This window comes from Chaetodon trifascialis, chromosome 9 (assembly GCF_039877785.1).
Source record: "Chaetodon trifascialis isolate fChaTrf1 chromosome 9, fChaTrf1.hap1, whole genome shotgun sequence".
Classification (NCBI taxonomy): domain Eukaryota; kingdom Metazoa; phylum Chordata; class Actinopteri; order Chaetodontiformes; family Chaetodontidae; genus Chaetodon; species Chaetodon trifascialis.
The window spans coordinates 28,127,351-28,153,174 of record NC_092064.1 but is presented as its reverse complement, the minus strand read 5'-3'; the positions used below and the strand labels follow the sequence as shown (position 1 = coordinate 28,153,174).

The window sequence follows — 25,824 nt, the reverse complement described above, 5'->3', positions numbered from 1 at the left end:
CCTGTGAAAGCTGCTCAGCAGCTGCTCGCTGGAGCCCAGAACACACATCAAAAGCATAAAAAAAAGATTTTCCTACTCAGATGAGTCACAGGCTGCAGCCATTAAGAGCAGGCTGTTCACTGGGGGGGGGGGGGGGGTCTGACCTTCATTACGTGCTGCTAACAGGGGATGAAAGAGGAACTAAGGCCATTCTTCTTCCTGTCCTGCAGCGGCCAAGGTCACAATCACACACAAGGCGAGATTCGAGCACAACAGCACAGCACTCTGGGTATTCAGTCTGTGCACGGGGCAGAATGGATTCATGCTGTCACACCGCCTGGAGAGCAGGACATCCATTCATGAGTCTGGACGACGAGCAGAGCCATCAGCACGTTTCAGTGGATGTAATGTGCACAGAATGAGCGGAGCGAAGCGTCAGGCAGCGTTCAGAGCCACCGAGCATCATCATCACACCTGCAGGAGGGAAAAACCAGGCCGACTCCAGACTTCAGAGGAATACATTTATTGGCTAAATGAGGGAAAACACAGGCTGACGTGTGCTTTACAGAGTACAGACATCAGGGCTCGTCTCTCTGACGACCACATTTATTTCATCAATGGCTTTGAGCACATTAAAAAGCTACAATTTCGGATTCATGCGAGTTCTGATAAGTTTATGAAAACAGCTGCACACCAGTCCCAGAAGGCAGACCTTGTTAGAGCGATTTCATGTATCAAACAGGAAGACGTCGTAGAAATGGATGTACAGTACGCTGAAACATCTACGGCCTTAAATACAATCAGTCATCGAAGCTGAGAAAAACAAACGTCCTTACGCAGAGAAAGAATAAATCATAGCTCACAGGCTGCACGAACATCCAGCTGTGGAATGCTTTTAAAAACTGTACATTGAGGCTCCTTTCAAGCTAAACGCCTCATTTTCATTCCTCGGACACAGAACACAGAAACAGGAGAGCGTCCGTCTGACGAGCCGTCAGCAGGAACTCCAACGCAAACCAGACGAAGCCCTTTGTCTGCTGAGGTATGAATGAAGGGTTCAGTCCAAAAGAAGCACACTGAGGCTCAGAGTTCATCATCGAGCCGCCGCTCATCTTCCTACACTTTAATGTGAAAGTCTGAGACGATCACGTCCTGAAACGTGGCCGCTCAGACACGCGTCACGTAAAACCACTTCATGAGCAGGCTGTTTTTCTCGTACCTTTCTGGAACGAGACTTAAAAAACAAACTTTCCATCTCAGAGGCAGTGTGTCATCTCAGAGGAGGGGAGCTGGAGTCAGACGATGTGACAGGTTTCTCTGAAGGACTGATGATTCACGAAACGACAGCAGACAGAAATAAAGTACACATCATGGCCGAGCTGCGCCGGAGCTCGAGGAAAGAGCCTTCAGCGTGTCAGCGCGACAGGAAACAAACCAGCAGAAGAAATGATTTGCAGACACAATCTAACCAACGGAGAAACGAAAAGCCACAAAATGAGAGCAAAGAGCAGGACGGGCAGCAGGCGGAGTCCCGGCTCCTCGTTATGGACACTAATGGAGCTCAGATCGCTGCCATGACGCCTCGATCGCAACGCGGCGACGCTCAGGACGAGCGTCAGAGAACGCAGCTCAGGTGACGCACAGGTGAGTCAGCACTGCAGCTCATTAACCAACCAATCAGACAACAGGAACAAACTTTAGTGTCTCGGCTGAGTGGAGCCTGGCCTCGAGTGATGTCACCTGAGGCAGCGTCAACGACAGGTCTGAAGACAAAACTAAGAAATGTGTTGGTGAGCAGTTAGAAAGAGGTGAGCTGACCGAACATTAACGCACCCGAATCAGCCTGAAGTGTTGGTGGTCGAATTGAATTGTGGGTAATGTAGGCGCACAAAGGAAGGACTATTTTTACCGACCTGGCGGCAGCAGCTGACCCCAGCGTCAGCCAGGGAACACGTCGCTTGTGTCAGTGAGGTCACCAAAAAACTAATGAGCTAACAAGCTGCCGTCAATGAGACGAATCGATTCCGATCAATCACTAAAGGAGGATCATTTTCAGGTCAGCAGGGGTCATTAAAGGGCAGGAGACTGATGCACGCCATGTTCTCGCCATCACCTGAAACACCTCCATCAGCTGGCAAACCTAAAGCAGAGGGAAACGTGACCTTGACCTCTGACCTCTGTGAGGCTCAGCGTGAACATGATTCTCGCTCAGTCTGTGTCTCTCGTGATCTTCGCTGATGACATTTCTACACGTTGAGTTGGTGCAAAGTTCATCGAGACGCCACAAACACGACGGAGCTTTTCTCCACACAGAACCAGAGGTGGACTCTGAGACAGAGGCTGGTCCATGGCGCCGAAGCCCTCCTCCTCCTCCTCCTCCTCCTCCTCCTCCTCCTCCTGATGGTTTAAGTCATTTTATCTTTTTATTTCGATGTGTGATGGTCACTGCAGTGATGAGTTTCATGATGCTCTTCGTCCATCTCGTCGTCTCTTCGTCCTCAGAAGTGCGTCTGTTTGTTCTCAGCAGCTTCAGCCTGTTGACACAAACACAGGGATGAAGCGGCGGTGTGTGTGTGTGTGTGTGTGTGTGTGTGTGTGTGTGTGTGTGGCTCTGGCAGCGCTCGCGGCGTCGCTCTGCACATCCTCGGCTGCTGCTGAGCGGACGAATCATCAGACAGAGCGGCTGAATCACGCAGCCTGAACGGATCAGCGCTGACACTTCGCTGATCTTTCAGTCACAGCCAACATTTTGATCCCACATCCACAAAACACAACATGTTCTAGACAAACAGATGACGCAGGAGAAGATTTCTGTCTCACTGCTGCTTCTGGAACATGTGGCTCAGATGTCGAAATAAAAGCATGTGACTGTTGATCAAAAATCGCCCCGGTGGGAACATGAACCACCACATCCACACTTCCTGTCCGGCGGGACGTGTGTTGCATGCTTCTCTTTGTCTCCACCATCGTGTTTCGAACAAAATGTTAAATATTTGTTGCTTCCAGTTTCTCAAACAGGAAGATTTGCTGCTTTTTTCCAGTAAGCGCATCCTGAAACCTTTGGCTTTTGGACTGTTGGTCAGACAGAACGCGCAGACCATCTTACGTCTGAGTGCTGAACGTGAAGCTGCAGCCAGCAGCCTGTTAGCTTAGCTTAGCTTAGCTTAGCAAAGACTGGAAGCAGCCGGCCTGGCTCAGCCTGAAGGGAACCGTCCACCGACCAGCAGCAACATGTTCAGCAGGTAACATGTCAGGTCTGATCTGTCCTTTCAGCTTGAGCATCTGCACTGATAAAAACAAAGATTTAACGTGTTCGTTCATGAGCTTCAGAGGTGCTGGTGTGTGGATTTTGTTACCCATGTTTCCAGTTTTTGTGCTAAGCTAAGTTAGCTGCCTGCTGGCCTCACATCCACCTCTCAGAAACAAGTGCGTTTTCCAAAATGTGGAACTTTTCCATCGATGAAACGAAAGAATAATCAAAGAAAGATTTGTCCCTGGATCAATAATGATCACAGAAAATGACTGCGTGACCCCGCAGACTCTGCTGAAAGCCCCCCCCTCCAATGAGGACTGATTCATCTGATAACCACTGACTGTAAGATGACCAGAATGGTTTTAGTGGTTTTTAATAGGGCTGCTTCTGGTACTTGACTGATTCATGTCATTCATCTGCATCCAGTCAGTCGAGCCTCACAAACGTCATCAGATTTAATCGAATCAGCCTTCAAACGGCCTCCGTTCAGTCTGCCGTCATCTGTCCGGCAGGCTGCAGCTCATTTCCTCTCAAAAGCCTTTTAAAAACTTAACTCTGCCTCTAATTTCCTGGTTTCCTGATCTACACCCTGACACCAACACACGCACACACAATCACATCCACAGATGTGTGTGTGTGTGTGTGTGTGTGTGTGTGTGTGTGTGTGTGTGTGTGTGTGTGTGTGTGCGCGCGCGCATACACACGATGAGCTCATCTGGCTTGTGCTGTTTATCACGAGTGAGTCAGCGGGAAAAGTGTAAATTCAATCAGTGCGGCTGCAAACAAAAGAAGACAACAGCAAGCGCTCGTCTTCATCGCCGTCTTCATGCTGAACTGAGCATCAGAAAACAGTTTCAGAGTAAACAACGCTGACGTTCACGAGGTAGAGGAAGACGAAGACTCAGAGGGAGTTAACAGTGACGTTCATTACCAACGATTTTCTAGACGAACCGATGATTGGATCAATAATGTGTCAGAAAAGTTAAAAATGAGCCGGCACAGCTTCCCAGAGCCCAAAGTGACGTCTCCAAATGTCTTATTTGGTCTGAACAACAGTCCAAAACTCGACAGACTCAGTTCAGTTTATCTACACAACGAGGAAGCAGCTGAAAGACAAAGAGCCATGACAGATCAACAAAGGCATCAGACGAACTTCACACTGCCGCCTGAACAACAAGCTGCTCTAAAACACTTCAAAACTTCTCCATTTGCCAAAGTGACGCCGCAGCCGCGAGCCCGGCGCTCGTAACGAGGGCGTCTAATGGCTGCACTTCCTGTTTATTCCCACTTTCAAACCGCCATGTGCAGATATGAAGGATGGATGGTTCCCGTCCCCCGTGGCTCGGCGCTGAACGTGGTCCCCGAGCACAAAAATCATGTGGTATAATTTTCAAGAAGTGCTCGTTGGCTCAATCTGCATCAACCTCAATAACAACACGGCTTTTTACGGCTGGCCACGAGTGGAAACCAGCTGAAAAACATCCATCAGCTTCTTCATCAGGGGGTGAAACACAGCGGTCTGACGTCCCCCGACACACCAGCAAAGTCTGAATTTGACTCTCAAAACCTATTTTCTCTAAACTTCTGGTCGAGAAATTTTTTTTAATAATTCACTCGGCCAAAGTTAAAAAATATAATCAGGATGTGTTTCAGGCTGTTTCTGGCACATTTCAGAGTCACTAACTGTCTTTGCTCTGCTGAGGCCTGACGTGTTTACGGAGGTTGATACCTCCCAGAGGAGCAGTAACACACACAGGAAGCACAAACTGGATCCGTGCAGAGAAACCAGTTTAAGGTCAACTGGAACTTTATGAACCAGCCCTTCAGGAGCGCAGCAGGAAGCAGAACTTTCTCCACCTGCTGCCTCTGAACTTCAACACATTTCAACCTCGACCGGCTCGAGCAGCCGCCTCAACCCCTCAAGTGTAAAACTGTGAGATTTGGGGGTTTCTGCAGGGACGGCGTGTCAGACATGATCTGCTCTGCTCTCACAGGACGCCTCTGCACAGTTAAGACGCTTCATAAAGACCATGCGTCACTCTCTGGACTGAGACACTCCATAAACACAGGCCCTGATCTGTGAACAGATCTCTGAGCTCTCATTGGCTCTGCTCAGACACGCGCTGTCATCACGCCGGCCGAGGCTAAAACACTTATTGAGTTTGTTTGTTTGGTGGTTTAGGCGGAGGCTTCTGTCTCCATGATGTCATGAGTGTCCAGGAAACAGAGGACAGGCTGCAAAGACTCACAGTTTACTTTCACTCCTCTTTTTCTCGCTTCTCGGCGTGAAAGATAAAAAAAGGAGTTTGATCACATTAAGACCAGAAAGACTGCAGGAGCAGGACGGAGAGGGTTTGGTGAAGCAGGCAGCCATGCAGCGCCGGAGGCACCGTCAGCAGCCGCAGCAGGACGAAACACAAAGGATCACATGACGAGGAAGACGAGCACACGAGGAGGAAGGGTGGGGGCTGGGCACACCACACAGGGAGGTGGAGTTTACTCTCAGCCCGTCACAGCAGGAGCAGGAAGACAGCCAGGAGGAGTTTCAAACAGGAAGTGGGGCCCTGATTGGCTGGAGGAGGCAGTGATGCTGCGACAGATCCACAAAACAGGCAAAACGCCGCGCTCACATGAGACTTTAAATAAATCTTTGGGTTTTGTCATGCCGCCAAACAACTGCTGCCATGATTTATTTAGACGAAGAAGAAACAAACAAACAAAAAAAAGGCGAGGGAGTGAGAACAAAGATGAGGAAGATGAGGAAGCCACAAGATCACAGGGATAAAAAGGAAGAGCGAAGAGGACGTTAGAGGAGCGCGGGGGGTTTCTCACAGTAAGACGCCGTCTCAAAGTCACTGATATGGACCGCACCTGAGGACGTGTGCTCTGAGGACACCTCCACCGTCTCCTCGGTCTCCTCGGTCTCCTTCGTCTCCTTCGTCTCCACCGTCTCCACCGTCTCCACCGTCTCCTCCGCTTCCGCCGTCTCCTCCGTCATCTCTGCTGTCGGAGCAGTGTCGGTCCCAGCGGGCGCCGTGTCACCATCTTTCTCCTCTGCTGGTTCAGAGGAGCTCTGGTCGGCCTCCAGGACGGCTGGAGGGGGAGGGGACTCCAGTTTGTCTGCTGTTGGAGACAAAACAAAGTCCACAAAGCTCCACTAAGTAATCCAGCAAGCTCTGCAGGCTCATTATTAAGAGCAGCTTCTTTCACACAGTCACATCAGCACGAGGGCACTGTCATGGAGAGCATGTTAGCATTTCACTCAGTTCAGCCTCACAGTTCGATTTTTGAGGGTTTATTACCTTGCGATGGAGCAGCAGGTGTATCCTGGTCTGTCACCACGACAACCCCACTGACCTCAGAGGGGGCGGGGTCAGATGCCGGTGCAGCGGGGGTGTCTGCTGGAGGGGACTCTGGTTCAGTCACTATCACAGTCTGCTGGGCTTCAGTCTCTGCTGAAGGACGAGAAACATCTATGGCTAAGCATGGAAGACAGAGCGGGAGAGGATAAAGGGAGGAGAGGGAGGAGGCAGGGAAAAGAAAAAAGAAAGTAGACATGAGACAAGATAAGACACCAGGAAAGTCGAGCAGAGGAAACAAGACGCAGAATCAAAGAGTCGAGCCGCACTTCAAACAGCATTCCTCTTCTGCAACCAACTTTCTGTGCCGCCGACGAGACGAATGCAGGAGAGACATCAGAGACAGCAAACAATGAGAGAGAGGACAGACATCAGTGAGGACAGTGATAGGCATCCCTTCACTGAAACAGCATGGTTATCAGTCACCCTGACAGACTCAGTAATGGACAGTCTCTGTCTCTGAACTCTACCTGTGTCCTCTTTCTGCTGCTCAGCAGCTTCACTGGAGCTCACAGTCTGGCTCTCCGTCTCCTCGTGCTCCTTCTTCTGGGGCGGGCTGGCCTCTAAGCTGGGGGGTTTCAGGGGGCTCTCTCCTCCCATGCTGCTCCGCGGTGACAGCATCTCCATCTCCTCCCCCCAGTCTGACACGGGCTGGTGGTGGTCCAGTGGAGAGAAGGGGCTGAGGGGCTTGCCTCCCTCCGGTGACTCCTGGACCGCTGCCGGCGGGGGGATGTGGACCTTCGGCCGGGGAGTGCGCTGCTCTTTGGGGCTCCCCGCTGACGCTGGTCGAGAGCGAGGCGTGGGAGGTGTGGAGGAGGTGTCCTTGCTCTTGGCGGGCTTCTCTTTGCCCTTGTCTTTCTTCTCCTCGTCCCTGGACTCGTGTTCTGAGTCGCTCCCTTCCTCGTCACCTCCTGAATCACTGGCATCCTCCCATTCCTCATCATCTTCATCTCCGTCTCCGCTCTTCTCCTCCACCTGAGAAAAGATGTGAAGAGGGGATTAGCTGGAATGAGTTTGCAATCTAAACGTGCGACAGCAGTGAAAGAAGCTGCTGAGAAGGTGAACCTGTTCCCACACCGTCACCTATTTACACTCAGGATTTATGGAGAACCTTTTCTGCTGATTGATCTGAGTGGTGAGACTGAAGCAGAGCAGTCAAGGACTGGGCCAGAAAAGCAAAACAATGAGCTGAAAGATACTGAAACGCTTGACTCCAGCTGCCACCCCCTACAGGCTTGCATTATTAATCCAGATGGGGCCTCTCTACCTTCTGTGCTGCAGGAGGTTTGGGTTTTTCCTCCTCCTTCTTAGTCTTCTGCTCTCTCTTCGTCTTGTCCTGCTTCTCCTTGTCCTCCTCTTCTTTCTCTCCTTCCCAGCGGTTGTCATGCATGCTGTCAAAGGCATCCAGATGTGTCAGAGAAGCAGAAAGCACCTCATTCTTCCACCACAGTCTCCCCACAAACACACCAGCACTGTCTCATTAAAGCTTAGAAAGGTAACCGCTTCAACACGCTAGTCGACTCTTGGGGACGCGGTGATGCTCAGATTTACTTACCTGTAGCTCGGTTTCTGTCCTCGGCCCTTCCCTCTGCCCCCCCTGTCCCCTCGGGGTCCCTGGGTCCGGCCCTGGGACAGGAAGTCGCCAAATGTCGGTGCTTTGGGAGGCCGCTTGCTGTCGTCTGCAGGAAATATGGATGGTGAAAGTAAATAAAAAGGTTTCGTCATACTTGATGTCAGGGTGGGGTGAATCAGAGAGGAGGGACTGACAGAGAGGAGGTGACGGAGGAGTTAACTGCTGTGATAGCTGCTTCTCAAATGGCACACAGGTCACATACGCTGCAGCAAATGATGCATGAAACCAAACTTAAGATCGAGACTTATAAGAGCGTGGAGTCCTCGAATAACTCTGCAGCCTGAGAGCCGATGTCTTACGTAACATCAGAGCCGAGACCTGTTTGACAGCAACTGTCCTGCAGAGTCAAACCACTGCACAGTCCATCTGAACTCTGGGACAAGGTCAAGCATCTATTTGTTAGCTGGCGGGTGAAGGATGTCTCCGAGTGGAAGGAGAGGAGAGGAATAAGGACAGCTGGACAATCACCACATTACTTCAGCCTGCTTTGTTTTTCTAGACACGCCATGGACAGACAAACACTGATCATAGAACAGGACGCTTTAAACAGACAAAGGAGGGATGAAGGAAGGTCAGAAAGAGGGAAGAGGAGAAGAGGATGGAGGAGGTGAAGAGAGAGAAGGTCAGAGACCAAAAGCTCTGGCGAGAGGAGGGAGGATAAGAGCATGAAGGGAGGAGGGAGGGAGGAGGGGCGAGGGGGGAGGATGTGACAGAAAGGTCAGGGAGATACAAGTACAAAAGAAATGAAGGGATCAGTGAGGAGAAAAGAAAAAACTCAGAGGAGGATAATGAAGAGAGCGAGCAGAGCAGCTCAGGGCTGTGAAGAGGACGCTCGAGTCATTCCGCAAATTAGACACACACACGCACACACACGCATGCGCACGCACACACACACTGAGCCAAAGCGGGTGCAGGCTGTGATGTGGGGCAGGTGTGATAATGCCATAATCTGTAATGTACTCTGCAGTTATGGTCAGACACAAAGGAATGGAAAAGAAAAAAGGACTGAGCAGCACTTTGGAATAATTCTCAGCTTTTGTTTGAACCTTCTCTCAGTTGGAAACAGGCCGGACGACCTGCTGATGGCCGCGGCCACAGGAAAGGCAAAGATCAGAGAAGGCGACACAAATGCTGAGAACTACATGCTGAGAGACGCTGACGCCCCGAGGTCGGTGTGAGTGCGGTCAGACGTGCTGCCGCCTCAGGGGAAGGTCAGCAGACGCTCACCCAATCCAAAGCAAACCTGGACTCCAGCCAAACTGTGACAATCCACAAAGCTGCATTTAGGAAACTACAGTAAAACCGCATTTAACAGCAGACTACGTCGATGGAGGGCTGGCTTTGCAGCAGTCAGGTTTGTGAGTTTGGCTTTGGGTGCAGACGGACACAAACAGAACAAAACACACGACTTCAGGCCCATGCTGTGGTCTGACCTGAGGCCCTGCCCCGAAGCTCTGCACGAGAAATACGCCCCCGGGCTGCAGAGAGGACACACACACAGACACGTTACAGCGCCTCCCCACACACACACACACACACACACACACACACACACACACACACACACACACACACACACACACACACACACACACACACACACACACACACACACACACACACACACACACACACACACACACCATGACCACGAGATCAATCAGTGACATCATCGCCATGTAAACATCATTGATGTTGCTGCTAAACCACAACTCTGCTGCTGCGAGTGAGGTGAACGCAGGTGAGACACGGAGGTGGGAGTTGAACTGTCCAGTGAAATCTGACAAACCACGCTGGTTTAAATTGTGTTTGTCCAATAGAATCTTCTCAGTGCCACCTGGTAGCTCCTCCCCTGCCTCACCTCACCTGTGGAGTGCCACAAGGTGCCTTCCTGGGTCCCTCCGAGGCTTTATGAGCTTCCACATATGTCTTCTTTAAAAAGACATTTTTCTAATGAGTCTGTACGTGCACAAGCATTAATGTGCACATCTATGGTCAGGTGTGTGCGTGCTCCTACACGTACACGCCTGTGTGTGCGTATGTTTCCGTCTTTATGTGTGTACAGATTTGTTTTTCTCACCTTGTTTTCCTGCCATGCTGTTATTCGTCTGCTTCATTTCTTTTGCTTTTCTTGTCTTGTGAAGCAACATGTTTTAAAACGTGCTTTATAAATAAAATTCATTATTGTTATTAGAACTTCTAACTAAGTGAGAAATGCTTAATTACAAGCCTCGTGTATACTGCAAGGTGTTGGTTAAATGTATATTTTCAGTTGCTGATCTGCTCCTTGTTTTTTCGTACCCGTAAAGGAAAGCAGGTCCTTCTGGAAGCTCCTCTCGGATCAGCGCGAGCGCGGCTTAAGAGGTTGATTTGGACTCCGGGGAAATTCAGTGAGCATTTACATAACGAGCTTAATCAACTCTCATTTACATAACGGCCTTAATTAGCTGGAGGAGGGAGGCGGCGCGGCGCGGCGCCTCGCGATGTGTGCTCGGTGTGTGACGACGCGTCGGGGTGACATGAGATGAAGGTTGACTGAGGGTCTGCCGCTGTCCATCCCTGCCAGCTGCTGTGTAACCACGGCAACAGCACAGCAGCGGTGCATCAGTGTGTGTGTGTGTGTGTACTTGCCTCTCCTGCTGCCCTGCTCGGGTGTGATGCCCTCCGCAGCCACATATGGGTCCTCCTTGAACCTGTGAAAACAGCCGCAGGGTTAGACAGACAGACAGACAGACAGACAGACAGACACACACACACACACACACACACACACACAGACAGACACACACACACACACACAGACAGACACACACACAGACACACACGCCGAGTGTCAGTGTGTCCTTCTCGTCATGTGCCCGTCAGTTGGAATGAATTTGATGGCAAACAACTTCCTGTCCTCACACGTCCTCACACGTCCTCTGTCTTCGTCTGACGAGGACGAGGACTTCAGTGAGACTCGATAAACTGGATTTGCTCTCTGGGTTTGTTGATCAGTTGTCTTGATGTTGCGTACATCCTCTGTCGGCTACATGAGACAGCAGTTTAACAGCTGAAACAGCAATCAATCCAATGAGCGACGCGGGAGCACACGATTGGCCTGTCAGCGCCATGGGCGGGACTAATGCTGATGGGCACCAGAACCAAGAAGGAGTGACATCAACAATGGCGGCTGCTATAGTTCTTAGTTCTCTTCAGTCTGTTCTCACAGCTCCAGACAAACCAGACTAACCATAATGTTAGATGATAATGTTAGATGACTCGTGATTGGTCAAGAGAAACCAAATCCCAGGTTTTATATATATATGAGACAGAATATGACAATTCTATATATATGACAGAAAAAATTAACATTGGATTGTCAAATTTCCCACGGTCCTTGAATGCTTCATGTGTCACGTATACTCCCTTCAGGAAAAATAACCACATTCATGGATTTCTGTAACTGTGTTACACTGTGTGCTGTCTCTGCTTCCAGCCATGAAGAAGACAGAAGACGGAAGACAGAAAAGATGGCTTCAATGTTTCCTAAACATGAATAAAAATCACTCCCATGTCCCCGTCTCACATGTTCTCCGTCTTCTGTGCGTCCCACTCTCGTCTCCACTGGCCTGTGGCGTTGCGATGGCGTGCGAGTCTCTCCTCGTCAATCTGCTCGCGCTCTTTCTTCCAGCGCAGGTACTCCGCTCTCTCCCGGCCGGTCATGGACATGGTCATGTCCACGGAGCCTTTCGGACCAGGTCTTCGACTCTGCGGGGTCAACAGGGGGTCAACACCATGTGAATGACTGAGCGGTTAACATCCCTGCTGGCACACAGCCCATTTTAAAGAAGGACATTACTCACGGTCCACTCTTTCTCCAGCTCTGCTCCCGTCTTCACGTTGTCAAAGTCCAGGCCTCCCCAGTTCCGTACATGTCTCCTGCTGCCCTCTTTGCGGTCTGTGTCCGGTGCCGGGCCCGAACGTCTCGGGTCGTCCAGGAAGTTTCGGATCGGTTTGTCTCCGTCCGGCTGAGGAAAAGAATTCCAAACGTCACGTTTCCTCTCCGCTCATTTACAAACAGCTTGCTTTGGTTAAAAACTGAAGTTTCTCCCTTCAACACAATTCACAGCGTCAAACATTCACACTTTAATTCTGAAGGACGGCACAGAAGAACAGCAGAAACTAAAAGTGGGACCAAAGCAGGGACAGACATCAGTCCAAAGTAACAGGACATACGAGCTTGCTGTGAAGCTGCTGAAGGAAACGAGACAAGAGATGAGCAAACACAAGGAAGCTGACAGGAGGAGCGTTTGTAGTCGGCAGGTTTGGACGGTCACTACAAACGGACGCCATCTGTCAACTCTAAAATAACCTTTCAGAGAGCGGCTCTCTCACCCGCTGTCCTCGCTCGTACTCCGCTATTCTCTCCATCTCTTCATTCATCTTCTCAATGTTCTGTCGCCTCTTCTCCTCCCACTCCTGTCCAAAAGACAACAACACTTAGACATTCTGTGTCTGTGCTGGTCTGAATGCAGACCTTCACCTGTCATCCACCGCTCAGGTGAAACCATGAAACCACGTTTAATGGCCAAAGAAGCAGAAGCTCTTTACTCGGACGTCTCATCATTCAGTGAAGTTCAGTAGCTGATGACACAAACTCACCTTGGACTTCCTGTCTGTCCCTCCTGGTGTCCCCCCTCCTCCTCCCCCTCCTCCCCCTCCTCCTCCTCCTTCTCCTCCTCTTCCTCTCCTTCCTCCTCTACGCCCCTGTCCTCCTGACTCCCCAGGTTCTCCATCTCTGGGTGTCCTGGGTTCCCGGTCTCTCCTCTCCTGGCGGCCTCCTCCTCCTCCTCCTCCTCCTCCTCCTCTCTGACCTCCTCGACCCACTCGTCCTGTTCCCGTCCTCCTGGGGGGGCTGTGGCCGTCGCTCGGTGCCCTGTGGCCGTCGCTCGGCCCTCTGCTGTGGCTGTCACTCTCCTCCGATGTCTTCCGGCCACGAGGCACTCCGGGTTTCCAGTCGTTGACGACTCTCTTCTCCTGCGTGGACAGTATGGACAGCAGATCAGTCACTGAGTACGATATGTTAATTATGTCCACATGGAGGACACATTCTACTGTAAAGAGGACGCTGAGGACACCTGTCCCACTGGACCTCTGTGCATGTGCACGTGACTGCTATCGTGTTCTGTCGTATTTGGGTTTGTGTGCTCTGAAAATCCAGCTGGCCAAAAGGGAAGAAATGATTTCCTATCCTGAGTTTAACCCCTTTAATCTGAGGAAATGGCGCCATTCAAACAGCACAAAAGACTAATGAGGGCTATGGATTATGTAAAACTACAACATGATGAACTCAGAGAGAGGCTGGCAGTGGAGGAGGTGAGTGAGAGAGGGAGGGAGGGAGGCGCGAGACGGGAGAGGCAGCGAGTCATCATCAGTTTTTCAGGGAGCTCTTTAAGCGCAGGGATCAGAAGTCTGCGGCTGAGCTTCAGAAAAGGTTCAACAGACTAATGAACCAGACCTGACCTTTCGACCCTGAATCAATGTCCAGTCAGAGAGACGTGTGGCGCAGACGCCACCTTCTGGCCCCTCAGGACCTCCCCTGTCTTGTAACCTTTGCAGGGGGTCTGCAGCCATCAGTGGCGCCGTCCCTCTTGGACCTGATTAACAGCGACCTCAGCTGTGCTGCTGCAGTCCACAGGAGGCCGACTGGAAGCACGCTCTGCATTTCAAGCACTGCTGTCAGCACTCGCCTGAAAGCTGCAGCAGGTATTTAAGGTGGTTACATTCCCTGTTTTTATAGAAGTGGATCAGATGCCTCAGGAGCAGTTGGAGACAAAAAAAGAGCGCGAAGAGAGTCAAAACTGGACCGACACTCGTCAGGTGACGCTAACACCACTCCACGTGAAGAAACGTGTCGTCTGAAGCTGCTGGGTGTGGAAACAAACTGCTGCTCAGTTCATCACATCAAAAAAGTGAATGTGTCCGTGTTTACAGCTTGTTTCCAGGTGGACAGTGTCTCTGCTCAAAGCCTGTGAAAAGCAGTTTATTCTAACACGTCAGTCAATATCTGCATCGAGACTTTTAGGAAAACTGGGCAGACCGTCGGTAACGCCGTCATTCATTTGTTCAGTGTGTGTTCATACGGTGCTGTTCAGCCATCATACACACAGCAGAGCTCACACTCGTCCCAGAGGGAGAGACGGAGGAAATCAGTGATGCTAATGTTAGCTGCTGTGTTAGCGGATGAGACACAGATAATGAATGAATGTTAATCTATTAATCAGCTGTGAAAACGGTGCCAATCGGTTCGCTTTGGGTCCCACAGGTCTCAGCTTTCATATAATAGATGGGTCTGGTTTGGGGTCAGGTCGTACATTTCTGGGTCAGGCGCACGTTTTCGGACCCGTGACGACCTCCCAGACAAACTGAACTGCACACTGAACATAAAGATTTGGGTAAAGTTCACTTTCCAGGATGTTTGTGTTCTTCAACAAGTCGATTAAAGGTCACCGTGCAGCAGCAGCATCTGTTGTGTAATACAATCACCTCAGCTCTGCTTCAACAGAACAGCCAGAAACGTTTGCCAAATCAGATCTTTGCTCAGCAGAAGCAGAGCGGCGTGGACGGCTCGCCAGCACAGAAACACACACTGAGCAGATGAAGACTCTCATCATCGTGTTTTAACTTCATCTTCATCATTATTTAGCCGGACTGTGTTATGGAAAAGCTGAGTTTACAGGATCACTACATGTGCTAAAGCCTGCTGTCTGCAGGACCTCACAGATATCCGACTCCACCCGACACACGCAGGCACAGCACGTGGGCGGCGGCCGGATGCAGGGAATGATGGGTAGATTGGCGGGCGTGCCGTTGGTAAACTGATCACAGTAATGAGAATCTATCAGAGTTATTAAGCCACATCCTCCGTCTGCAGGATGATCATGAAACAGATTCAAAGGGAAACTGTGATTCTCTCATTTCATCCAGTTTAGACGCTAACGGCTGCAGCTAGCTCTCAGGCTAATCCTTACAGGTAACAGACAATAAAACAATCGCAGTGATGCTGAACACCTTCGCAGGCTGACACAGAAGACTGAACACGAGTTAGTGAAGGAGCTGATCTGAAGAGTTTGGGCGAAGCAGCAGAATTGACTGATGTTAATAAAACCTTATCCTCCAGTTTGGGTCTCACCCCCGCCAGCTTGGAGAGGTCGACGGTGACGGTGAAGTTTTCCTTCTCCGTCTTCCTTCTGTCCGTCTCCGGCTCGTGGGGGCGGGGCTTCCTGGGCGTTGTCACGGCAATGCCCTCCTGCTCTGCCTTCTTCTTGTCTTCCTCTATTTCCTGTTGAGATGGAGTGAGAGTGAGTGAGAGGAGGAGGAAGCAGTGCACCGAATCCAACATCTGGACCGATGCTGAGCAGGTTCTGAGTGATGGTCACATGATGGCCGACACTCGATCTGCTTCGTGAGGTCAATATCTGAACCGCGTCGGCCCGAAATGAGCCAAATGGTTGGTGTGGTGTGACAGCATTTACACCCAATGCTGCAGTAGTGTCTCTAAGTTGACGGGTGGACAGAGACACATCCAGTGTGTTTGTGTGTAAAACCCACCTGGTACCTCTTGACCAGAGCTTCATTCTTCTTCCTCAGAGCTTCGATTCGTTTGTCCAGCTCTGCATCCTTCTCTTCCTTGGTCTTGAGATCCACCGCTGAAGACTGGCACAGAGGGGGGGTGGGGGGGTGGTTAGGAGGAATGAGGAAGAGGCCGGTCTGTCCTACATGACACAAACTTACAGAGAGCGCTGGACCAGGTGAAGCAGGGGGAACACAGGTGAGTGTGACCTCACCCCGCCTCCTGCACTGCGCTCAGCCTGTGACTCACCATAGCTGCCTCTGACTTGTCTTCATGCACGGGTGGCCGACTGCTCGTTCCTCCTGCGGTGAGGAAGACGAAGAGTTAAGGATTAGTCCAGGACTCGCTTTATGTAAGATTAACAGTCCTCCTCCACTCTGAAATGTGTTTTGTTTATGGTTACTTTGCTTGAATGTTTGCGCTTCGCGGTGCAGAACGATGAGCGCAGTGGGCGATTTGAGGGGGATGAGGGTGAAGTGACCAAACCTCATGAGCAAAACGACCAAGCAGAGGGAGTGCAGGGGCGCCGACCACGGCGCCGAGATATCTGCAGCCTCGCTGTGCTGCTGGAGATGAATCCATGTCTGCATACTGACTCAGCATATTCTACAAATACTCAGTTCCATACTGTGCTGCAGCCTGTAAACTGGATGAAGCCGTTTCTCTTCCTGTAGCTTTCTGTTATTCCTCCAAGCATGACTTAATGACGCTGCAGCGAGTCTGGACGCCAAGCACTGATCCTCAGACGTGTGCGATGGGAACCCTGAACCTCAATTTGCATATTAAATGACTCAATGAGCACATTTAATGCCAATCATTTTTAACAAGCTAACTGATTTTCTAGTTCTTATTCTGTAGAAAAACAGCAGCAGTAACATAGATTACTCTTCCAAACAGACTACTTTATGTGTCTCCAAACATGTCTGGAGATCAGCTTTAAAACTGATTAATAATTCTAGTTATTCACCAACTAAAAACACCAAATATTGGCAGGTTAGAGTATAACAAATGACTTTCCTCTATCCTCTACTGCTGAACAACAATGATGATGATGATAAGTCAAAGATTCACTGGGTAACACCTGTTCACTGTGTCACAGGTTACAGCTAATGACAGGTGAGTTTACAGCCAGGTGTGTGTGTGTGTGTGTGTGTGTGTGTGTGTGTGTGTGTGTGTGTGTGTGTGTGTGTGTGTGTGTGGAAGACAAGAACCCAAATGAATAAATCCTTCATGCGTTCCCAAAGCTTCTTTAAGCGTATTAGAGCAGCAGGCGGGATGCGAACATGAGCCACAGCAGCATCGGTACAGCGCACACACACACACACACACACACACACACACACCGCGTCAGACCCTGAACGCCCCTGTGCTCCTCCAGCTAACAGACCCGTGGATGCACTGGTTTCCCTGCTCTGCTGGGAGGTAATGTAAGCACACTGAGCCATGTCTGACACAAGGCGCCGAACCCCCCCACGATGGAAACGCAACACCCACACGGACGACACACAGCAGCCCAGCGAAGTAAACGTTTACACGCCTTTAACTCCCACCCTGTCCGTTTTACCTGAGTTTGGGGGGCTTGTAAGCAGAGTAAAGAGCAATGTTTGGACTCGTAGTTCTTTGCCAATTGCTGCACCTCAGTGTGTCCTCATTAACCGGCTTCCTGTTAGCCGCGGCTAACTTCCTGCCAAATAAAGACCCCTCTCGTGGGTTTTAAAGACACAGCGCTCTTCTTGAACTAAAGGGTCAACCTTCGTGTAACTGACACCTCACTAAACACAGCTCCAAGTGGATGTGAAAAGACTGTTTTAGTGATTTGGTAAATAACGTCGTGGATAATCGAAACTAACTGATGCTACGTAGTTTTACAGGACATGTAGTTCCGGAGTCGTCCGCCTTGGGGCGCCAGCGGCCAGCAAACGACATTGACCTGAAAACCCAAACGGTGACTCAGACGTTACAAAGAGTCTTTGACCAAATCCTGCCGCCCAAACCGTTAAAGAGAGACACGCACACACCACACAAATGTGCAGTTTACCATTCAAACTTTACATCTGCAAATATTCATTCGCTCCAATGCAGGGGGGATAAAATCTGAGACAATTTACACAAATATTTTCATATTTTCACAGATTAAGATGCCACCATCAGCATGTGCAATATTAAAGTGATGAATACATCGATGCATCACTAACTGTAATTCATAATATATCTGAACTGGGTCATTCTGCATAATGAGTACTTGTAGTTTATCTTTACACTGTAGTATTACTGCTTTTGCTGAAGTAAAACTTCAGTAAAAATTCTTCCACCGCTGGCTACTACTCACTAATTGGTGAATTAAGATTGTACATGCAAAACCTATGCAGTATGAATTACATACAAATTTCATTATAATATTATAACATCATGATATATAACTGGAAACAAAAGCAGTTTTGGTGGTTTTATGAACTCCTCAAGTCAAAAAAGTTGTATGCTCATTGAATCTTCACTTGGATGTTTGTCACTGCAGAGTTTGGAGTCTGAAGAGTGGATGTTTATCTGGACTATAAGTTTTACGCCAGCTGGATTTACGTCATAACTAGTTTCATGGTTCAATATGAAACCCACACATGTGTGAAGTGGAAACTTGAAACCTTCAGCACTCAAATACTAAGTTGAAAACAAAAGGGCACAAATTGCGTCCATCCGTTTGACTTTCAAAATGACAAATATTTGCTTATCGAAAGACAGCAATTACTATTCAAAGCAGAGTATTTCTGTAAAAACATGTCCAGAAGGCATTTTTAAATACATCTTATTCTTTTTAATTTGTTCCAGACCCTTTTCACAAAAGACATTTTGACATAAAAGCGTGAAAAGCACAGATGTAAATAATAAAGTTAACGACTGTGCAGAGCAGAGCCGTTGTTAATGTGATTAGTAACACCTGTGCTTCTCCCCACCTGAAGGACCACCTGCTCATCAGGTCGAACGCTGCTGCTAAACATCTGAAAAGCTTCACAGAGCGGCCAGATTAGCTCTTCACTGTACTGATGTGTCAGTCAAGCAACTTCATTTCTGCCTGTGTAGCTTTAAAATGCTGCCCCACACACACACACACACACACACACACACACACACACACACACACACACACACACACACACACACACACACAGATAGGATGACAGACTATTTTGTGGCCCAGTTTCACAGTCAAAACAAACAGCCACGCTGTCGTTAGGCAGCACACACTCAGCGATGACCACGCAGTCACTTGATAAGATCGTGCAACCAGAGCTGTTTGTCTGTGCCATCATATCACCAGCAGCCTCACAGAGGGGGCCTGCTGCCATGGTGAAGGTGGAGACAGGTGGAGACAGGTGGAGGGACAGCGGGCAGTCCAATCAGGAGAGACAATAAATGAAGATATTATTATGTGATAACTGAGTCCTCTGAATAATCATCAGAAGACAGCAGCTGGACAGCCATGTGATTGGACAGATGTGACCAGCTGATGTGAACAGCTGATATCTCTATGACAGCATGAGTGGTCATGTGTGAACGGCAGTATGGTGGGAGACGTAAACTGCAGGCCTGAGCATGCAAACGAGTCGTTTTCCTGACTGAGCTTTGGCTTCAGATCACCAAGATTAGTTACACGTCAGGGTTCCTCTCATCTTCTAATCATCATAAAATTTAATACAAAACCATTTCACATGAATTAACCTCAGATTTTGTGCGACCAGCACCAGGCTGCTGCTGAACAACCTCCAACATCAAGTCATTTGATGTGTTGGAGTCACACAGCTCCATGAAAAATCAGACATCAGCTGAAAATGCTCTCAGCTAATCAGGGCTGTCTGTATCTAATGAGTCTGGTCGCCTGCAGAAATACAATGACAAGCAGGCAAAACATTTCCACAATTATTTTTGCATCTGAAACAGCCACATCTGATCTGAACAACACTAAAAATTGTTTAGGAGTAAACTGTCACACCCTGTTTAAAGGGAATGAAAGCAGTGAATGCCATCAGCCATGAGCGTCACAACCTCCACCACCTTCACCTATAATGCATCTTAATGTGTTCTCTGTGATCCCATGTACTGTCCACGTGCACCTCAGGTGTGCCAGGTGAGCCTGGCTATGAAAATGCTTGACAAACCAGACGCACTGGGCAGGATGCGCTTACTGCTGCACCATGAAGCTCACGAAAATAGAGCCCATGATGAGACGTGGTTTGACCTGAACACAGAGGTCAGAGATGTTATCTTGTTATGTGTAATAACATATTATATCACAGTGGGTTACGTGACCTCGCATGACTTTGCATTGTGTGACCTCACATGACTTTCCATAGTGTACTGCATGATATAACATAAAGCTGTGCACTGTCATGTGAGGCCACATGGTCGCAGGTTACATCACACTGTGCCGTTACATCACATCACAGAGAGAGAGGAGGAGATGTGAGAGAACATCCTGATATTTTTATGTTATGTTATTATCACAGAAGCAGCACATACGGAGAGTAGAGCAGTGCAATAGGTGATTAGCAATAACTCAGTCATTCCTGTATAGTTCATCATTTATGTGCTTGTGATGTCAACACGCTCACCTGCTCTCCAGAGGACACATGTCAAAGTCTGAATTCATCTGACCAGCTTGTTAAAAACTCTTTACTGAAGCACCCATGTTGCCAGACTCCTGACTTATTAATTGTGATCACTATGTCACCCTGTGGTACGGGTCAGCAGCTACCCCCGTCCTCTGCTCCACATTAGTCAGAGTTTAATTATCTCCGCTCGCTGCTCTGTAATGGCTGCCCAGTGCAGAGTCGTGGATCTTCTTTCAGTTGGAGCTGAGGGGAACTCGGTGATGAGCTCATTGTTGTGAAAGCCAAACAACAGCCTCCCCGGGGATGACATGAGCACCCTTGAGGCTCTGATCACGGAGAGAGGAAAGTGACGATGTTTTCTCTTGTTGATGCTAACAACCAGCACTTTGGGGCTTGCAGACTGCACGAAGCGTCTCTGAGCGCACTTTACAGCTGGAGGCTGCTCTTGTTTTGGAATCACAAACTTTCCTCTGAGAAATGTGGGAAAAACCAGACTTTCATTCCACCACTTGGACCAGACGAAGTCTTTATTCTGCCTCAGCAGCTTTAAGAAGCACTTCTACTGTATGTCAGTACACAGTGATATTATTGCTGTGACATTTGCACATTTATCTGCTGTTTCCAAAGATTATAACATATATGAATTCTTTAAAAACTCAAGTAAGACTGACATTTATCCACCAGACTGGTGATCGTTAGTTGGATTCATATTTTCTGCTTGTACACATCTCTAAAACGTGCATGGACAGTGGACACAGTCTATAATGGCGGAGGCCTGTGGGGGAAGCTGCTCCTGTGTCTGGTTGTTTTAATGCACAGAGCTCTGTAGCGCCCACTGCAGGGGAGACCTAACAGGTCGTGTTCAGGGTGTGATGGATCTGCAGTGATGTTGTCTATGTCCTGAGCACCGGTGATTTTCTCTGCTGTTCTGACAGTCTGCTGTCCACACCAGCCAGTGGACAGTGGACAGACTGGATTGCTGCAGTATGGAAGAGCATCAGCAGGTTGAATTTCCTGACCTGCTGCAGGAAGGAGATCAAAAATGTATCTTGTTTTTATCTTGTATTTTACATCATTGTTTGTATATTTTCTGTACAGCGACCTTGGGTGTCCTGAAAGGCGCTTTCAAATAAAATGTATTATTATTATTATTATAAATAAAATTTTGCAGGTTCGTGTGTGATTATCTTGCTGCTCCGTGATGCTGGTCATTGATACATAACCTCCAAAAGCACATTTGACATATATCTGCGAACACTCAAATAACTGACGCGTTCACTTCCTTCCCATGTTTCCTGGCACTGCAGGAGAAATAAAAGCATGTGTGAAGAGCCGGGATGTGCTGCAGATGCACATTCCTCCACACTGTGTTCACTGGGCTTATCACAACAGGGATTTGGTGGGCTGTCAGAGACTGAGCGGGGCACAGGATTACACACACACACACACACACACACACACACACACACACACACACACACACACACACACACACACACACACACACACACACACACACTCACCAGGTCCATCTGTTCAACACTGCTTGAGGTGAAACAGATGAGGTAATGGTGTTGCTCTTCAGAAGCCTGACACCTTCTCTCTCTCCTCATGAATTAATCCATCAGACTGCTCACATTTCTTCCTCTATACACATTTCTGTCTATCGCTTTCTCTCTTCTCTCGTTTCTTTACATCAGTCTTTGTGAAATAGCCCCGGCTGGAAGTCAGCTGGAAGGTTTAGATGTTTTCTGAATCTGTAAGGATGGAAAAGGCTCTTTTTCCTCTATCAATCCATCAAAAGGTGTTGGTACAGCTTATGCATGATAATAACACGTGCTGTCACTGGTGTCTTTGTGTAGTGTGTTATTCCTCTTCAGCTCTACACATCACATCGAGTCATTCTTCTTAGATTAATGTTGATATTTGATTTTCTTTAACATCTAAAATCCTTTATTGGTCTTCAGAGTAGAAAAGAAGGTGCTGCAGCAGCACAAGGATGGAGATATGTACAGATAAACACAGAGAAGTAAAAAATAAATAGCAAAAATAAAATAATGAATACAAATAAACATATAAGCTGTACAGGAGCAGCTGAACTCAAGAATACAAGGCAAGAGTCAGTGGTGTGATTTGTAGCTGACATAATACATTTACTCAGTTTATGTGTGCAATACGTGATAATAATAAATAATAAAATCTACAGAACATCCAGCAGCAGAAATGAGCACAGAGCAAATGACCAGTGGACGGAGCTAATAAGCTAATAAACAGATGGATGAGATGAAGTCCAGAGTTGTTTGGTCCTGACTGTGAACACCAGCAGCAGCTTCTTTTCATTTTATCTCTGCTCGCTAACACCCGACCCAAAGCACCCGGCTAACATTACAACGTAAATCTGATAAGGTAACAGTGAGCTTCGGGCTGCCTTCACCTGCTAACAGGTGGCTTTGTGCCTGCAGTCAGATCAGGCGGCCCTGACATCACCTGATGATGGAGAGAGGCTCGCCCTCCGCCCTCCCTCCACCCCCCTGCAGGGCCTCTTTAGCGGATAATTATCATGACAACACTGGGAGCTAATGTGTGAAATCCAGGTGAGAAAGAGAGGGAGGGGGTGCAGATAAACAAACCAAGAAGAAGACGTGTGTGTGTGTGTGTGTGTGTGTGTGTGTGTGTGTGTGTGTGTGTGTGTGTGTGTGTGTATGAAAATAACAAGAAGGAAGGAAGGAAGGAGGGAAGGAAGGAGGGATGATGGTAAATACGTCAGTCAGTATCTGTGGTGGTCCTGAGTGCAGCCTCACAGCCACCAGCGTGACCAGAGGGATGCTCACGCTCCCCCCGGCCTCACGGAGGCGAGTTTCAGCTCACTGTCGTGCTTCGTCATGGTTCAGTCTCACTGCTCTTGTAGGAGGAAAATCAGATGACTGGAGGCACAAAACAACCACAATGAGACACGCAAATCAACTAAAAATATAAATGAACTAAATAAGGATGTAAAATGACTGAAAACAGAAGTGCAATGACTGGAAGGGATGACTTAAAATAACAACAAAGACGAGTTAAATGACACATCAAGTGAATAAAAAGAGAGCGTGAAACAGCTAGAGAGACATAAAATGACTGAAGAGACAAGTTAAAAGGCTAAAAAGAAACAAGATAAGAAGATGTGAGACAACTGATTATTAAAAACAGGCATAAAATGACTTCAACGACCCGCGTTAGCAGTCATTACGGGCTGTGTCTGTCTCAAAGCTGGCTGAGGATGGTTGCCCAGGCATGTACCTGACGGGGGACCCACCCCCTACTCCCCAAACAAAGGGGTGTGCACCAGACTGCTGCAGGAGGAGGTGGGGGGGTCCTCAGACAAGCTGCCATTTCCAGCCGATGAAAAAGCCTCGGATCAGCTGATCTGTGGGGTCTGTTGTGTCTTACAGCTGGGAGGCGTGTTCAGAGCACAATGAGCGGAGGGTCAGAGGGGAAGACGGGGGAAGATGGGGGGGTCTGGAGTCTTACAGGATGTGGATGTAAGACAATTAGGCTGCTGAGAGCTGAACATCAAGACGTGAAGAGTCAAAGTGAGATTAAAAATAAGAAAATGTGAATAAAAAGAGATGAACGTTGGTAGCGAAGTGTAAAAGTTAAAGACATGTTTTATAAGTGTGCCTGTGAGCTGTTCATGATGTGTGTGTGCAGTCCAGATGTGCTGAAAGGCTGACTGCACATGTGGATTAAACAATTTGTCATAAATGGATTCCAGTGTTAACAAAACATTCACTAATCCCAGATTATAGGTTCAGATGCTCCATTCCAGGAGTCATCAGAGGGATTTCTGCTGAAGCTTTAAGTGCAGAGAAGCTCTGACCGTACAGCTGTGACAGTCACCTCAGAGGGTGAAGATGGAAACAAGCGTCACCCCCCAGAAAAAGAGTACACATGTCCTCATCTGTGGGGTGAGGGTTCATCCATCAAACATTATGCAAATCACAGCATGTGACCATAACAAATGCAGGACAGGTGAATCAGCAGCCTGATGACGAAGAACATGTGGACTCTCATCACAGCGAGTCGAGAGAAAACACTGTTTGCTCACCCAGAGGTCACTTTCATCAGTCTGAAAATACGAAGCAGTGACTGATCATCAAGACAAAACCACTGAAATTATACACCCCAAGACAACTCGCTGCTCGTCCACTTCGATGGTGGACCAATGGGGAGTTTTAAAACGTGCACAGGGCTGTTTATGCCATGTCACAGGAGAGGTGTTGACATGGATGGGTGGTGATCTATCAGGTTTATCTTTCTTTGCATGAATCACATGCAAAACTAAATCACAGCTGTCACAAGTGAATCCAGGCTGATGGTTTTAACGCTCTCTCGGCACTCGCAGCGATGTGTCACAACAAACAGCGAGCTCTCGCTCAGGGCTGACTCAGCCGCACACGCCACGTGGGCTCGCTTACAGATGCCGCACGTGTGTCAAGCTGAGGAGGACGCTGGTGGAAAGCCAGGACGACCTGAGCTGAGGTCTGAGCGAGAGAGGGGCGAGGCAGGAGGTGGTAGAGGTTTGGGTTCGTCTCAAAGAAATGACTGCAAGTGTGTGTCATTCATGTGCTTCATGTTTGTGTGTGTGTTTGACCTGCTGCTGCTGCAACACAGGAAAGAACTTCACTGACTGGGATCAGCAAAGTAAAGTGTGTGTGTGTGTGTGTGTGTGTGTGTGTGTGTGTGTGTGTGTGTGTGTGTGTGTGTGTGTAGGGGGTATGTTTTACAAATAAAAACAATACAGGAAGAAAGAGAGACGGAGAGAGAGAGAGAGAAACATCAGCATCCGGACAAGGAGCATGTCAGCACTTGTCGAGTTGGAGGGGAGAGGCGGGGGCGAGGTGACGGAAGTCTAATGAACCGACAAGACTGTGATTCGACCATCAAAATAAAAGCATGTTTAAGAGGCGTTGAACGACAGGAAGGGCTTCAGAAGGAGAATTAAATCGGTATTAACAACACAACGACGTTTATATTATTACCTGTTATCAGGCATAGTTCAACACATTTTAATACATTTTACTTTTTCTGTGCCAGAAAAGTCATTAATTTAAGTATTTTAGTGTCATTCATCTGTGTTTACGTGCTGGAGCATCCACATAACTGGTTGCGCATGTTTCGACAAATATGAGTCATCCTCACTAAGCCTAACCCATTCTCAGTTTAACCACGAGGACGTTCACAGGGTGTTTAAACCTCAGCGGAGCTTTTCAATACAACAATTAGGACACACGAAGGGACGTGCGAGCGTTATTTTGAAAACTCACACCGGATGTCAGCTCCACTTCTTCTGCTTTGACAAAACTGTCATAAAGCGAAGACGAACGTCTCAGACCGAG

General features: G+C 48.5%; 1 protein-coding gene across 2 annotated transcripts; it reads right to left on the bottom strand.

Annotated features, from left to right (window-relative positions):
- Positions 1-492: 492 nt before the first annotated feature.
- Positions 493-17,533, bottom strand: ccdc9 (coiled-coil domain containing 9). Of its 2 annotated transcripts, XM_070971063.1 has the most exons (16): positions 17,404-17,533; positions 16,089-16,141; positions 15,818-15,922; positions 15,399-15,548; positions 12,869-13,243; positions 12,602-12,685; positions 12,070-12,234; positions 11,793-11,974; positions 10,856-10,917; positions 9,658-9,702; positions 8,147-8,270; positions 7,859-7,982; positions 7,062-7,566; positions 6,535-6,711; positions 6,104-6,355; positions 493-2,513 (listed from the first exon to the last, which is right to left on the bottom strand). In XM_070971063.1, the coding sequence occupies exons 2-16, from the start codon at positions 16,089-16,091 to the stop codon at positions 2,509-2,511; spliced, it is 2,358 nt and encodes a 785-aa protein (XP_070827164.1). In that variant the 5' UTR covers positions 16,092-16,141; positions 17,404-17,533; the 3' UTR covers positions 493-2,508. The 2 variants fall into 2 exon arrangements, with proteins under 2 accessions (XP_070827164.1, XP_070827165.1); XM_070971064.1 differs by lacking the exon at positions 9,658-9,702.
- Positions 17,534-25,824: the final 8,291 nt, after the last annotated feature.

Coding starts and splice junctions, on each gene's coding strand:
- ccdc9 (XM_070971063.1), bottom strand. Junction 12,686..12,868: donor GGACAGACAGGAAGTCCAAG/GTGAGTTTGTGT, acceptor TCTTTTGGACAG/GAGTGGGAGGAGAAGAGGCG. Junction 8,271..9,657: donor GCTTCGGGGCAGGGCCTCAG/GTCAGACCACAG, acceptor TATTTCCTGCAG/ACGACAGCAAGCGGCCTCCC.